The sequence below is a fragment of the Arachis ipaensis genome, chromosome B07, assembly GCF_000816755.2.
Source record: "Arachis ipaensis cultivar K30076 chromosome B07, Araip1.1, whole genome shotgun sequence".
NCBI lineage: Eukaryota > Viridiplantae > Streptophyta > Magnoliopsida > Fabales > Fabaceae > Arachis > Arachis ipaensis.
Genome location: NC_029791.2, coordinates 9342659 through 9358778, shown reverse-complemented (window position 1 = coordinate 9358778; position 16120 = coordinate 9342659). Strand labels below are relative to the sequence as shown.

The following is a 16120-nucleotide window of genomic DNA, read 5'->3' as shown; positions in this document are numbered from 1 at the left end:
TGTTTGCAACACTTACTGCCATCTGAATACCATAACTAGATTGCCCATCTGCACAGTTTCTGCTCCTTAGAAATCTCAACAATCGAAATGTCTGCAAGTGTCCAGACCCAGCCATAACCTGCAATGCAGAGTTCAACTGTAGAATTTCACCCATACTTTCAATATAATAATTAGTTAAAAGTGGAAGCAAGAGCAAAGCATGTACCACAGATAAAGAAAGCACAATCAGATGAAGGCATGTTTCCAATGTGACCCGATCTATGTAGCGAGACAGCCCCTTTGGGAAAACCTTTCCACTACTTGTAGGGGAAACAGGCTTGATCTGTAAAATAAAGATAAACTATTTGGAAACCATCCACTTTACAATTTACATGCATGGATGAGTTAATCAGTGTAATAATTAATAGGGTTTAGCTAACATGTGTCCTAAGGGAACATGATAAGCTTACTATTAGTAAAAAGTTTTGAAAAGTTTTGCAAACTTAACATGTGCCCTAAGGACACATGTTAGCTAAACCCTAATTAATAACTAAATGGACCAACCTCATTCAGAAAGTATATAGCAAATTCATAAAGTAATTCCTGTGCATTTCCATTTCTTGTTCCAGCAAACACCAGCCCTGACATGATTAAGAAGAACAAGTGTCAAAATAAAGATCAAACAACACAACCACTGAGTTGTTCCTAGCATGGAAATTAAAAACATAAAAGAAACCTCAGCTAATTAAATTAAATATCATCAACAATGATGGTAGCCCATGATGATTTATATAGTACAAGTCAAATAATTACCTTTGATATAAAGAAATTTGGCAATAAAAATTCTAAGAGAAAGATCAGTGGTACATAGAAACACCATGACTTAAATTCGTGATAATATCAACAGAAAGACCAAGAAGCATTTTACCAAGAGATATACAGGCTCCAGCCACTACGTTAACATAAGCCTGTACGAAAGCCTCAGCATCCATATCATCAACATCATCACCATCACCATCACCTCCGAGACCCTCTACACCACATTTGACAACCTGAGGAATTTGAGATAACACCCAGTCTTTTGACGGATGTACCCTACAAAATATGCAGTAAATGTGAAGCAAAAGGATGACAAACAGATCCCAGTAAATTGCTAAAAATAATATAATATTACAAACCTGCTCCACATTATCAAATTTCGAGCAATGACACGAAGCATTATGAAGTCGGGCCTCACATATTGCAAATCAAAATATGTACTGGGAATTGGCAACCTAGACACAATTGCCTCGGATTCTGTCTGTCAAAAGAATACAGCCCAAAGTTACAAAGACTCCAAAATAAGTTTATATCACATGCACAATATGTGCTTTTGTGCATCAACGAAACGACATTGGTAAAAGGAAGCTATAAAATATGTAGGCATTGGAAGTGTTAATACTGAACCTGCTCTTCACAATATAGAAAGGTAAAAAGTACTTAAAATTGCATAAATAACTAAACAGACTTCTTGACATATCTATTACTTAATTTAGACCAAGTTTACTGGATGTACCTTCAGAAACATTAAAGCAAGGGCAACGGTGGCTCCTGGTGCAGTTACATCAATATTGATAGTTGTCCCATCCATCATCTACATGAAATAGGAGAAGTTGAAGTGTTTAGATCAGTTCCTTCTATCATGATCACAATATTTGCCATACACAATTCATTATAGAGAAAAAAAAAAGAAAATACAATTGACGTCACCGAACCTGTGCAGAGCCACGATTTTCATCCATTGAGTTTGTCGAAAAATGAGATCTCTCCTGTTTTGAAAGTACTTATGAGTTATGCAAAGTACATTCTAAAGTTTCTAATGAAAGAAGATTGTAAGAGTTCTTGCAGACATTACTAACAGTCCTCTTTAACTGCAACCAGAAAAAAAAAGTTCTAAAGTTCTCAACAAGGGAAAGTTATTGAGAGAGAGAGAATTTGTGGATTGCATAACGTACATTTTGAACTTTGCCACCAATGTAAAGAAACAGACGATTCACGAAAGTGTTGATGAAACCGAGTGTATCTTCTCCATGTCCTTCAGGCAACATATATTTTAGATAAAGAAAAAGTAAAGCAGGATCAGAAAACTGTTATCTGTGTAAGCACATACCCAGTGCAACAAGGCCCAGTGCAAATCCAGCAGAAACGGCATGACCCTCTCGCTCAAGAACATTATCACCCCCACTTCTGCGCCCAATTTCACCCTGAAAAAAAGTTACATGCCAAATTAATGAAATTAAATATTAACACATGACAAACCAAAGATACCGCAACCCTATAAACCTTAATTCAACTAGAAAAGACAGAAGTATTATTGTTATGGACTAGATACTCCAGGCCAAAAAGACCCAAACAGAATTTGGTCTAATGGCTAAACCATAAGTAACCCAGAAGAGCAAACTTAAAGGGATTCTATCTCTCCAAAAGCAGATTACAAGCCACCTCCCAAAGCCAAAAGTATAGGGATAAAACCTCCTTAATGGTTGAACTCCCATCTCTATAATGAAGAAGTATGGAACTAAATCTCCTTAATGATGGAACTCCCATCTTTATAAATGAAGGAGCATGGAACTAGGGCCCTTGCTGACTTAAGCATCAAAGTCGTAGTAGTTACTTCCAATAATTGTGAATCAACAAGAAATGCCGATCCAGGCTTATATTCCCAGATTCTACTCTATTGAACATGTAGTTCCCCAAACGTATTGGAACCCTGGTCCTTACTTCGTAAACAACTTTTTTGCAGAATGAAAATAAACAATGCTATATGCATAATTGCATATCATGGAAGCAATTAAATTACAACTCCGTTAACCAATTCGTATGCATAAATGATAATAAATGTAGAAAAATTCTTAAGTTATTGCCATTAGTAGAAGGGGAAAGAGACAGCAAGAAAGTAAATCATGCTGACGGGCCAAATGATCATGACAAACACAGAAAGCAGCAGATTAGTCAGTACACGCTAAGATACAAGGTATTTCTGGAGAAACAAAGGAGATATCAATAGTATTTCTGTAAGATATCTAGAATAGAAAACAATATATCTTGAAATTAGAACTAATTTTGATATTGGCCATGACTACACCATTATTTCTTTATCGGTGATTAAGGTTTCACTACTACTATTATAAATAGAAGTTAGTCTTTTTCCATTGTAACACACCATAACATAATCATATCAATGTATTTCACATCATCTCATAGTATTTGTTCTCTTCGTTTGTCCTTCCCTATCTAAATTCCACATTCTCAACAGTTTCCTATACATGCATGGATTGAATATAACAGGCAAACAAAACTTAAAAATTTTCAAGAATGAAATAAATAACAGAAAAATGATAAATAAATTTACCAATAAAGCCTGCATTGTTTGTGGATGAGCAGAACCTTCATATAAAATCCCAAGAGACATTAAAGCTGCTGACTGAGAGGGAAAAAGTGCACTTGCAAATTAACCAATGGGTGGGAACATTAATAGTACACACAAACATTGAATGTTCTCGAGGAAATATACAGAACATGAGAAAAAGTACCTGCAGCAGGGTTGGAAGCTCTAACTCTGGATAAGAAGAAGGATGACGTCCAGGAATGTGAATGTAAAGACTCTGCCAAAAGAAGATCGATCAGTCCTCATCTAAAACAAGTTTGACCAATTTAAGATACCAGAAGCAAAATAAAATGCAGGGATTGTGAGTATGATGAATGTTGCCATAGACGCTGAATAAAAAGGGGCTGATTTCATGGAAATCACAAACAAGCATAGTACATCTTGTTGCTTTGTCTGCATATAAATATGAAAAAACAAGCAACTATGCAGATGAGGGTGTGCTTTCTAGCAAAATTCATTGGAAAGGGTATTCTTTCTAATGCATTCAAGTTAGGACCTGCTATCTGCAGGCTGGGATCTTCAATATTATCATTGGAAAGGGGAAAAGATTGTGTTTTGATACCTTTGATATTGCTGGTTGCATGGTACCTCTGTAAGAAGCTGCTAGACCAAGCATTAATCCTACAGTAGTACTTTCATGCTCCTGCAATAATGTAGCGACAATAATTCCAGTCATACAAAATTAAACTTGAAAGAAAAAAAATACAAAGAAAAGATGAAAACATTGTCCTCAAGGCCATTAATATTAAGTGCTTGAAATTAGTTGAAATTGGCACTGACTTGAGAAAGGAATCAAAGAACTGTAAATGCAAAGTCAGTTTATTGTCCTTTGGAAACTTCAATTACCTAGTTGCAGTTAACCCCATAAGCCTTGAATATGGTATAATTACCCTCGTCAAGTTTTTTTTTAAAAAATATATATATGGAGTCCAACTAAAAAGGTAACAACCGAAAGCAAAATAGTTATCCAGTGTCAAAAAAATATACAATAAACTTAAAAAAGCAGCAGTGAATACTATGGGATATACATAGCTCAGTGCATTAGTTCATTCAGATATCATTCCAATTCAAATTTATAATTAATTATTTTTCTAACACAATCAATAAATAAACCATGAGAATATAATAGAGTGCTAAAATTAAGATAACAAAATTAAAGAAACCTCCAGTGGATTCAACCTGATTAAAATACTGGTAAATGTCAGTAATACTTAATACACGTAGATGCCCATGCAATCCAAGGGCAAGAAGAAGTCCAGCATGAACAGAGTTTGGTTCCTCAGGCTTGTTATATATTATCCACGTTCTTGACATTCTTCCCTGCAAAGGGGTATGTGCATTATGGAGAAAAGACATCCAAGATATAACATTATGCAAGCTACATGAAGAAAATACTTCTTACGCATAAAAGTAACATTACAAGATCCAATATTTAATTAAAAAACTAAATAATACTAAGTCATTCCAAAGGGCCAAATAAAAGAACAGACATGAGCATCTCTTGCTAACAAACTTGAAAGAAACTCAATTTTAGAAACCAAAGAGGATAAGGATCCTCTCATGATTATAATGAACATGAGAAGGTTCCATATTGAACAGGAGAGGATCTGAAGTTGGGCCAAAAAATCACAGTGAGAAAACTGTGTTCATAAGTTCTGGATGCATCAATATGCACCTGAAACAACATAACCATAATCCATCTCAAACCTGAAGGGGCGCTAGTCTAAGTCCAGCAGCAACAGCATTATGAAATTCAGGCCAAGACTTGAGTTCTTGTATGTTCCTGATGTTGGGGTCGAGATTAACCTTCGAGTGGACAACAGTATATAAGCCATGACAAATACAAAGAAAGTGAAAAGTTAATACTAACTTCATAAGCGCACAATAGAAACTTACAGTCGCATTCTGTTGAGCAGGCAACCGACCAGCCAGTACAAGCTTGGGAACTGTAAACGCCTATTATAAAAGTCCCATAAGAAAGTGTAAACGACAATGAAATCCAAAGTAGTTAAATGTAAGAGCACCTCAGTTAATAGTGTGTATATAGTTGCAAGAGTGAATGCCCCACGTCCAAGAGGAAGTGAAGTGGTCCTTTGAGCAAGATGCCACAATTGAGCCTTCACAAAAGTTAAAAGGAAAAGGAAAACGTCAAAGGCGAATATTCCAAAGGACAAAACATATCCAGTCAGCAAGGAAAATATAAAGAACATTTGAGTAAAGGTCAAATTTGAACGTGAAATTGCAAGTGTGATTGAATTCCATCCCTAAAATCTCAAACTGTCAATTTAGTCTCTGGAATTATATTCATAGGCCAGTTCAGTTCTTGGACAGTCAACTATTATTATTTTACGAAATGACATGTCAACACACCATAGGAAAATGATATAATTGGAAAGAACTAACTACAAATTTGAAGAAATTAAAACTTGACCAACAATTGAGAGATTACTGACTAGAGCAAGAGCTGGGGGAACCCACAATATGTGAATTAAAAAATTCCAAAATTTCTAATTCACAATAATCAGGTGTAATTTTTTGTAGTCAAAACGGGTTGAGGAAATACAAGGTCAACTATATCTGCGGTTTAGGATTCATAAATTTTAATTCATTGGTCCCTAAGATTAAGTTGTTGTGGATGTGTGTAAATTTAGGGACCAAATTATGAGTTTTCTATTTAGGGATAAATCTGTTACAGCTACAACTTTTCAGGACAAAGCTGTAATTTTACTTTGTATGAAAATACAATTGATAATAGAACACTGGCATTATCTGATGCATGTAGGTGACACTACCTAGAGTGATATCACTTAATGGTTGTGTATGCCACATGTCATGGTAAGACAGTTTAGGTAATTCAAATTGGTATATGAAAGAATGTTGAAGGCAGAAGGGACTTGCTTAGAATATTACTATCAACACCATGTCAGTTAGATCAGTAATAAAGTGATTTTTTACTAAATAATTACTTGCCAAATCAAATACTGTTTAAAACTAGGGCATACCTGCTGGAGGTCCTGATCAGACGCACTATGACTGACAGATGTTTGAATTGCCACAGGCCTTGAAGAACATAAAAGGCGTCTAACCTAGTAAAAGTAGCAAGAGCCAAATTCAAGAAAACAGGAACAAACTTTATGGGTAGCTTTTGCAACAGTGAAACACTTATCAAGTGACAGTGGGTCGTTATTATACTGCAAGAATAGACCATGCAGTAGATAGCAGAGGACAATCACTACCATACAACCATTCCTAGAATAATCCAAAAATCAAGAGAAGTCAGCAAATTTCAAACTTCTACAACTGCAAACAATCAATATATATACATTGACAAAAGAAGAATATCACTATTACGGAGAGAAGAAAAATACAAGATAAAAGGAGGGTAAAGGGTCCTCCTTAGAAGAGCAAGAAATAATTGAAAAATAAAAATCTACCTATGGAAAATCTTCTAAACTAGATGTTGTTATGCATAACATACACAAGAAGGCTTAACATTAACCATCATGCAAAAATTCTCAGGATCATGTATAGTGTTGGCAATAAAGCTGGCTACTGATCCTTGCCTAAAATGGTAAACTGAAGCCCAAAATCATCACTTTCTTAATAGACAAGCCACAAGAAGGATCAGAAGAATGTATCACTGCAAGATATAAATAATCTAATCAATCTTATTCCAAACTTCCTATGTTTAGTGAAACAACACAAAAACAGACCTCATTCAATCTCAGATCACGACCATAGCGCAATTGTGTGCTCGAGTTAAAAATATGCTCCATACCATCAGTCATAGACCCATCAACTGAATCTGTATCCTCAAACTTTGTTCCTTCCAATCCAATTGCATCAGATATAGTAGAGGATATTGTGACTGGATGTAGATTTAGCATGTAAGGTGTGGACATAGAGATTACATTCACATTAGTTGGTGTTTCAATTTCTCTATACTTGCATTCACGTGATAAAGTTGACATTGCCAAATCTTGTCGACCAAGAAGAACATAAGCAGCTGCTGGCCAGTCATTGGGGGGAGAATCTCGACACTTATCTAATGCCTAGAAAGCATAACAGTAATTAGGTGCTAAGGGCTCAATCAAGTTATTAAAACGGATACCTTGCAAGCCTGAATAATCGAAGACGAAAAATACCATAGTAGCAATGGGACTATAGAGAATAAAAGAAAAAAGGAAGAAAAGAAATAGTGCTACAAGATAATTGAAACAATCAAAGAAATGTAAGAAAAACAGCAGGCAAAATCTGATACATTTTGTCTTATCGAGATTATGCAAGCAGAAATAAGAAAACAGACAGTTTTAAATATCAGGAAAAAAAATACCACCTGCAGCATGAGGTACTCCATGAACAAATTTGTCTGATTATAAATTGACATAAAACATCCTCAAGAAATTCAAACTTACATGACGAAGTGGAAGTGATATGCCAGATGGAAGTGAGTCCAACTGTTGAAGTCCAAACCTTTCACCAACCATTGCTAAAACAGTAAGCTCCTCCTTTGAACCATGTGATCCCATGGAAATGTTACAGTGAACCCCAGAAGAAAGATTCTTCCCTTGCAATTCTGCACCAGATAATATACTATAAAAGGAAACTATTTGTCGGGCCAAGCTAACCACAGAACTTGCATCTCTACGGACTAAAGGCGGAAGATCACAAATATTGGTATAATTGCATCCATGTTGCAAGCAGTTCTCAAGCCATCTGAACAAACTTGGACAAATTTTATGGGAACTTGTGGGTCTAGACAGCATAAACTTTTTACAGAGGCCAGGGAAATCTCGAATATAGTGGTCTAAGTAATTGTCTTCACCAAGAAATTCAGCAATGTTGCATAACAGAATTGCTAGAAGCTCCAAGTCCCTATAAGCAACAACTACCATATAGGATCACAGAAAAAATATAGTTTCAACCAAAAAAGAAAAATTAAAATAGAAAAACTAATTACTAAGGAAAACACTGGAAATCATACAGCATACAGAACAAGAAGAAATGCATAAATCAGATGGTAGAAAAAATAAGTTAAGAACAGTTTTTCTTTTTAAAATAAATATCATTAAGACAGGGAAAGAATGCTACAAGAAGATGGCAGGATAACAAATCCTCCGAATAAAATAACAAAAGATTAGTAAACCATAGTTTTCCAATCTCTCAACATGACCAAGAGGGAAAGTGATCTAAAAATATCAAGAGCTTTACACCAAATAGAGGCCAAATGTGTAATTCTATCCCATAAAACTAGTTTATCTGAAAATCAAACAGAAAGAATATGAAATTCACAATTTAGCTGACAATACTCGGCTCACAAGAAAAAGTTTTATTCTCTAGGCCACAGCATAAGGAAAACAAGTGCAATTCCCCTCCTGTACACCATAAATCTACAAATTATGGTAATATAGAGATGCAGAAAATGAGTAACAACAGATGAAGTCCTGAGAGAAACCTTCAGAGCCAAGTATACAGACGAACAGAGGCTACTGATGGATGTGGATGATCTTCCAGCAGTTTTCAACTTTTAATAGAAACAGCAGGCCAAGAAGAACAATGGCAGCCAAGCACATTGAGCCTAACAAAAACTATTGGTCTAAAAGAAGAATACAGCCTACATAAGGATGGATGCTTCTAAAGGTGTCAAATAGAGCAATAAAAGAAGTATTAAATGAAAAATGTTTTAGCCTTTCTTAGCAAAGACTCTATGGAATGTCAGCCTCTCTTGGTGCTCTGCTTATGATCTTTACCATAGAAGAGTTCTCATTCTGATGGGCAGAAATACTACAACATTGTTGCATCTATTAGCCTCTTCGGCTCCATCCTTTTTTTTTTTCAAGTGTAATAGAACGCCAAAATATCCTGCAATTTGTAGATTACTTTACAAGTCTTTTTTTTATATTCCAAATTTTTAAATGGCTGATTTACTAGCAATAGGATTCTGGTAACAAATGTAGTAAGGTCCAGTTTGGATAAACAGCTTAATTAAGCTCCTTTTGAAAAAATAACTTAAACAATAAATTGTTATATTAAAAGTAGCTTATAAATAAGTTCTTTTGTGTTTGGGATTTTAGTTCTAAAAGTGCTTATTTTATAGAAATGTGATAAAAAGTAATAGTATTATGAGAAAAATCATTTTTTTTAACTTCTCTATAAACTCCTAAATAGCTTCTTAGAAAGTTGCAATTTAGTTTTAAAAATTGCACCAGATATTAATACTACTACTTTTCATAAGTCAAAAGTTCAAAAAGTTACTTTTGAAACTTTTCAAACAGATCCTAAATCCCAAAACACACAAACCAAGGTCTTCTACTAACTGCTTAGCCATGTTTTGAATGAATCGTCAATACATATGTCTTCTTACTCCTCAACCACTGAACTTTCTCCATTAAATAGGTCAGTCTTAATCTCATATGTTAAGGGGGAAAAATGACTTGGTATATCGATTATATTCAAATAACATTAATATGAAGACTGCACAAGACAAATGTAACCAACTGCTAATTCAAAACATCATGCCCTTTGAATTTCTAACAATCATGCAATAGAATGTCCCGATGTGATTATAAAATAAATGGTAGCTACTGATCTTAAACTAGGGCTATATCATAATCAAACCAACATGACACTAATAACAATAAATTAATAACTAGTAGGTAGTCAAGAACTCAAGATTACGATCACCAAACCCAATCAGTTAGCTGGTTGCTAAACCAAGTGAGCATTAGCAGGCAAAAAGCCTACCAGAATGGAAATAAGAGATATTCAGAACAGACTTAGCTATGTCCACCAGAGACAAATGCAAATAGGTACCTAAACTGCTTGAAAATAAGATATCAAAGGCAATACCTCTTCCGAAGATTGTCAAATTTCAGGTTCTCATACAATGCATGAAGAGAGTCCAGGCTTTCTACTAGCAGATCCGAATAAAATGGCTTTTCATAACTCTCTCTACTGTCCACAAGTGATTTAGAGAAATTTGATTTTTTCTGATCAAGTGATGCCGCACCCGATGTTCCAAACATGGAGTTTAATTTACAGAAGTTATTATGAAATTGGCTATTGAGAAGGAAGTCCCAAGCAGAGTGTGCCACTGAACCAGAACACTTTTGGGATGTATCGTTAGATTTTCTGCACAGTTGCATAATCACATGACAAAAAGAGTCCCATTCTGAATCAACACTAGATTTCGCCTCCGATAAATGAGCAGGATCACCATCTCTCCAGAGAACACCAAGAAAATGTCTGTAGAAACTAGAACTAAGCCCCTCAGCAAGTGCAGTGATGCAGTCATTAGCTAATAATGATGAAGGACTTTGTCGTAATGCACATCTAAACATCTGCAAATATAAGGCATGAATATCGAAATCAGGATTTCCTGTTAATAAGTAGAACTTTGAATCCAGTACCAAAAAATCTGCCAGCAACTTCTAAGTGAAAAGGGAAAAGAAAGGAGCCTTAGTTACAAATCTTCATACCTGCCTATTATTTACTATTACATTGACCCGCCCCTCAACAGCATCAGCCAGGCCACTAATCTTTAAGTCATTAGGAAAAGATGTTTCTGGAAACTTCAAATCATACAAGTGCTGACCTTTATTTAAACAAGAAGGTAATACATATCGACACAGACATTGCCTCCCAGACTACAATACAAGCAAACATACCAAAACATATATTAACATCTTGATGCCACTTGAATCACAGAAAATATTATATAAGAAAATGAAGAAAGTCAAATAAGGAACAAAACATCAATCTGATAAAAAAAAAATTAAAAAAATTTAAAGTCCCAAGTTTTAAGCTACATTTATAAGTTATAAGAAATTGTATTCAGACAACATAAAAAAACATGTCAACAAAAATCTTGGGAACATATCAGTTGAACATCACAAGGCCGGAACAAGTCAAAGGCATCATTCAGTGAAAAATGACTGCTTAATAGAAACTTAATGACCTCTACCAAACCACTAAGTCTATCAATACAATATTACTAAGGAAAAAAGACTTCCTGAAGTTCAAATATTTAAAGGTAAATTTAAAAAATGATGTCACATCCATTATCTGAAAAAATAAGTGATAATTGAAACAACATTTTTAGCATTGAAGCATTAATCAAAAAAGAGAAAAAAAAAAACACGAACATTAACCCACAAGGAACCAAGGAAACATATTGTATCATAAATACAATTTGATGCCAAAGAGAGACAAGTAGATATAAAACAATGGACATACAGGAGGAAATGTCGGGACAAAGAAAAGAAATTAAGAATGTGTCAGTCAATAGGTTCCCACCCATGCGTAATGCTTACATAGAGAAGCAGAACATTATCCGGTGCCAAAACAATGATATCTGAATAAGGAAGTAGTCCAACTTTGACCCTGAAAAGCACATATATATTTGAAGAAAATTATATATATTTATAAAAGCAAATATGTTATGTGGAAATAGACTTTCACCTGGGGCGAGTTACAGTCACAGGTGCAGCTGCAACCGCATCTATGATCCAGCTCATGTCAGGTTTAACATCAAACACAATCTCATTATTTATCTCAACACTCTGAAGCCCAACAGACAACAACTTTCTTTGTTCTTGGTGAAAGAAGCAGACAAGAGGAGTTGCATCATCATTAGTGGCCATGAAGACCTAGCAATCATTTGAACGAAAATTCATAAACAAAAAAAAAAGAAAAAAGAAAAAGAATACAGAAACAATAAATACTAAGAGCATTCAACTCTTTATTTATGGACTAAGGGTACTGGTCTAAACTGAATAAAAAATTTCAATTGCATAATTTGATTCTATTGCAACAAAACATTTAGGCAACTTGGACAGATTCTTTTACAAAACATCATTAAAAGGAATTAATTTAAAGTTATGTGCAGAGTAACTGTAAATATAAAACCAAAACCAAATAATAAGATAATCTTAGCATACAATAGAAAATGGTTGGAACTTACAGTGAGAAATAAAAGGGAAATAATACAGTAATAATGTATAGACTTCTAAAAGACATTCACAAAGCACTAGTGCAACAAGGTGGTCCACTAAAAACTGAAGAATAAATCAAATAAAATATTAAAAAATTTTGACAATCATTTCAAATTCACTACATGTGTTAAACTAATAATTAAAGTTAAGAAATAAATTAATTATTAGTTCCTCATTTTGATTATTTATTCCTCAGCTGATAGTATTACAAATAAAACAGCTTTTAGAACATGTTATACCATGATGGCATCAACACATTCTCACTGATTGCTTGAAAAAAGGAAACAAGTATGCAATTAACTTATGAATGACATTTCCCTTCAGAAATTCAAAATGAATACATAAATAATTAAATTGCATAATCAAGTACACTCAACCATAGCCAGATAACAGAAGCTGTTACTACCTTACAAGCAGCCATTTGAGCTCCCTTTCCATGCCATATTCTACGAAAGGACACGTGTTTGGGTAATACTCCCATAGGGTTTACATTTGATGAACAAGCAGTTGCCTCATCAAAGTTAGAATTGATAATTTCTGCAACCCATAATGAGTGCTGCATCTTTCCTGAATCAATATACCACCATAAAAAGTTACCATAAGAATAACATATTGACAATGAAACCAGAAACTACTTGCAAGAACTTTAATGAAAGAAACCTTTATTATAGGATGCCATAAGCGGCACTCGATCACTTGTCCAAATTGTCTTTTCATCATATTCCTTCATTACGTTTGATTTCCCTCGATCTTCAATAAATATCGGCTACAATCACAGTAATTGAAGGGAAAAGGCTTAGAAGGAATAAAACAATAACTAGTATTGCCAGGACAAGAATATAATGCATTAGATATGTAACATCATCACAAGATTTGAAAACTTAGATATAACAACAAAGAAGAAACCCTCAGCAACATTTCATAGGGTGCCATAACTTACTTCTTGTTCATCTAATGGATCCATCAGGATCAGATGTGAACATACTGCATTTCCTTCCCCCTTTTGCATATGATTAGGTGCAGTAAACATATCACGAGCACCAATCAAAGGGCTTGTAGATGAAAAAGGTGCACGTGATGGTATATTTCCCTCAACTTCCTGCTGGAGTAATAAACCAAATGGAAGAGGCCATATAGATGAAACAGCACGAGAAAGTGGTGGTGATACTACTTCACCTATGAAACAAAAGGAATTATTAGCCACCACAGCAAACGTGAAAATACTAACAGGCTGGCATGTAGACAAAGCACAAATTTGAAATCAAATACCCCCAAAAAAAGAGCATGTAGGCATATCAATTCCTTGATAAAGCAACACAACAAATGAAATTGAAGAATCCATGCAGATGTCAAGGTTATAGAAAGAAAGCCGTTGCAGCATTTAACCCATAAAACAATTGGGCCAGTTTCCTCGTGCTACAAACACAACATATACACATAAACCTGCAGTTTATTGGCTAGTTTGATTGTAGGTCCATTAGTTCTATACCAATAATGACTAGAAGAAACCTGATTCCAATAACTAAAATAAAGCTTTTAAACCATCAAGCCATAAAACTACTTTCATTGCCATCCCATATGATTTCATTCTGAATTTTCGATCGTATGATGGTTGAGATTCACTTAGTGTACTCACCAGAGTTATTATAGATTGTCAAACAATCAATTTGTAATATACATAGAAGAGCCTCAGCTGTATGACCCATGCGACACCAGCACACCTAAAATTTCAAAATAAATAGTTGAAAACAAATTATTTAGTAAGTAGAACAAAAAATTAGCTTTACTACAGCGGAGGAAATAAATCAGTATTCTGAAAGTTTAGAGATCTACGATTGCACTTCCTGGTTGCATGGACAACATTGCAGCCTCAGCTGATTGGATAAATATCAACCTCCTTGAAAACCCAAAGGTCAAAGCCAAGTCAAGGGAAAGGAGACATTCTTGGATAGAAGAGGGCTTTCATTATTAAGAACAAGGATTTAAAAGAACGAAAATATAGCCTCTTTAAACAGAATAAATAGAATAAGGTCATCACTGTCTCAACAATCATATGAATGCCTACCATATAAATTCCCTAAAAGAAATTATAAGTTGGACACCAAAATCCAAATAAAGATCATGAAAACTGTTTATCCAGTGATAGATCTAATGCCAAATTTTTCCTTCAAAATCAAAACACTCCACCAAAACGAAAAGCTTGAGCAACAGCATAAACTATATGCTGCTGCAAGGTTTTCACTTCCTAAGCTCGGCCAAAATCTCTGAAACAAATAAAATGAAATACCCAATATTTATCAACCATGCCAGATAGCCTACTCCATTAGTATCTAGTGCTACAAAATTGCAAAAACAACTCTGGAATCTGGCTGTTTCCAAATAGGAGCAACAATATATCTGGAAAAGCTTATCTCTGCAAACTCGTCAAAGGAAACTGTGCAGCATGATAACTATTAGGACACCAGTCCAATAGGTGACCTAAATTGGTCTCACATCATGGTTCATTTTAGTTATGAATATGACACGATACAAGATACCCTGAGGTAACTAAGATTAGTGAGTTGATCTGTATCCTATAAGATATCTCAATGCATTTGCAGAATTAGTAGTCGAGTGTTACTTAAGCTCAGAATTAGGAAGTGTAGAGGGGAAATTGAACTGCATCTGTTCTTACTTCAAATAGAGTACTTGTGATTCGATCACAACTATAAGCAGAGCTAGTACACTTCTAAAAGAGTACTTGTAATTTGATCACAAGTAACAGCAAAGCAAGTACCTAAACCTCAAACTTAAATCTATCAAACAAAATATATGGCAACAACTAAAATTATAACAACCTACATAAAAATAATGTTCCTTAACTTTAAAAGCATTAAATAAAATAAAACACTACACAGTGAAGCAATCCAAATGTAACCGTAAATTGATTACAGGAAAGCAATCCTTAACTTCATAACCAAAGTTCAGTCTACTTAAAACCACTACTACAACATAAATAAAGCTTAAGCCAAAAACTCACACCTTAACAACCGGTGACCGCAAGGTAAATCTCTTAAACACTCTTGCACCAGTCGACCAAATAATCCTGCGTCACAAATCACCATGTGCGTTTAGATTACAGCACAAAGCTCGTGAATCCAAACGAAGTGAACAATCATGCAGCATTTGAAACTAAAATATTTTAAAGCTCAACACGATCTCGTTGCTGTCGATTTTCTTCATTTCTGCAGCTACAGAATCAAGTAAGGACATAAATAAGGGTTTTACTTACCGGTTGCCTCGGATGAAGAGCTCGTTATCGCCGCAACTGGTCAAGGCGGAAGAGACCTCGTCGCAACTATCTTCGACGTCTGTGTCACGCGTGATTTCAGGATCGAACAGGAAATATTCGTACTTGTCGGTGACAGCGTCGTCGGCGACTTTTCCGTCAAGTGCTTCGGCGATTAGACCGAACGGCTTGAACTCCCCGAGCACCGTTAATTGACGGACGCCAATGCTCGACGACATTTTCTCCATTTCCTTTTTTATTGGGGGGTTTGGTTTAAGCTCTGGTTTGAGTTAAAGTAGCTGAGTGTGAAGACTGAGAGTTGAGTTTTGTTGCTGCGTGAAGTGAGCAGAACCGTAGTTCGCAGTAGCGAGGTTTTGCGTCCTCCCGCTCTTTAGTCCTTTTTTTTTTTGTTTTCGGTTTCAACCTTCCAAAACAAAACCCTCCCTTTTTTGC

At 35.0% G+C, this 16120-nt stretch overlaps 1 protein-coding gene across 4 annotated transcripts in view; it reads right to left on the bottom strand.

Moving 5' to 3' along the window:
- The window catches only part of LOC107608807 (anaphase-promoting complex subunit 1), a 20802-nt gene extending 4710 nt beyond the window's left edge, over positions 1-16092 (bottom strand). Inside the window, exons 1-30 of one of the 4 annotated variants that reach the window (XM_021107266.1) lie at positions 15671-15723; positions 15421-15484; positions 14233-14296; positions 14036-14120; positions 13340-13575; positions 13060-13165; positions 12806-12966; positions 11867-12054; positions 11719-11788; positions 10885-11052; positions 10256-10746; positions 7822-8281; positions 7120-7458; positions 6409-6492; positions 5431-5523; positions 5303-5362; positions 5114-5212; positions 4586-4726; positions 3969-4049; positions 3552-3623; positions 3371-3442; positions 2129-2222; positions 1974-2053; positions 1734-1787; positions 1535-1612; positions 1158-1279; positions 908-1074; positions 544-620; positions 206-322; positions 17-118 (exon numbers count right to left, since the gene is read on the bottom strand). In XM_021107266.1, the coding sequence (XP_020962925.1) occupies positions 17-118; positions 206-322; positions 544-620; positions 908-1074; positions 1158-1279; positions 1535-1612; positions 1734-1787; positions 1974-2053; positions 2129-2222; positions 3371-3442; positions 3552-3623; positions 3969-4049; positions 4586-4726; positions 5114-5212; positions 5303-5362; positions 5431-5523; positions 6409-6492; positions 7120-7458; positions 7822-8281; positions 10256-10746; positions 10885-11052; positions 11719-11788; positions 11867-12054; positions 12806-12966; positions 13060-13165; positions 13340-13575; positions 14036-14120; positions 14233-14262 (3927 nt within the window). In that variant the 5' untranslated portion in view covers positions 14263-14296; positions 15421-15484; positions 15671-15723. Of the gene's footprint in view, positions 1-16; positions 119-205; positions 323-543; positions 621-907; positions 1075-1157; positions 1280-1534; positions 1613-1733; positions 1788-1973; positions 2054-2128; positions 2223-3370; positions 3443-3551; positions 3624-3968; positions 4050-4585; positions 4727-5113; positions 5213-5302; positions 5363-5430; positions 5524-6408; positions 6493-7119; positions 7459-7821; positions 8282-10255; positions 10747-10884; positions 11053-11718; positions 11789-11866; positions 12055-12805; positions 12967-13059; positions 13166-13339; positions 13576-14035; positions 14121-14232; positions 14297-15420; positions 15485-15670 lie in introns of all 4 variants that reach the window. The other 3 variants (XM_016310538.2, XM_021107267.1, XM_021107265.1) reach the window with 3 other exon arrangements.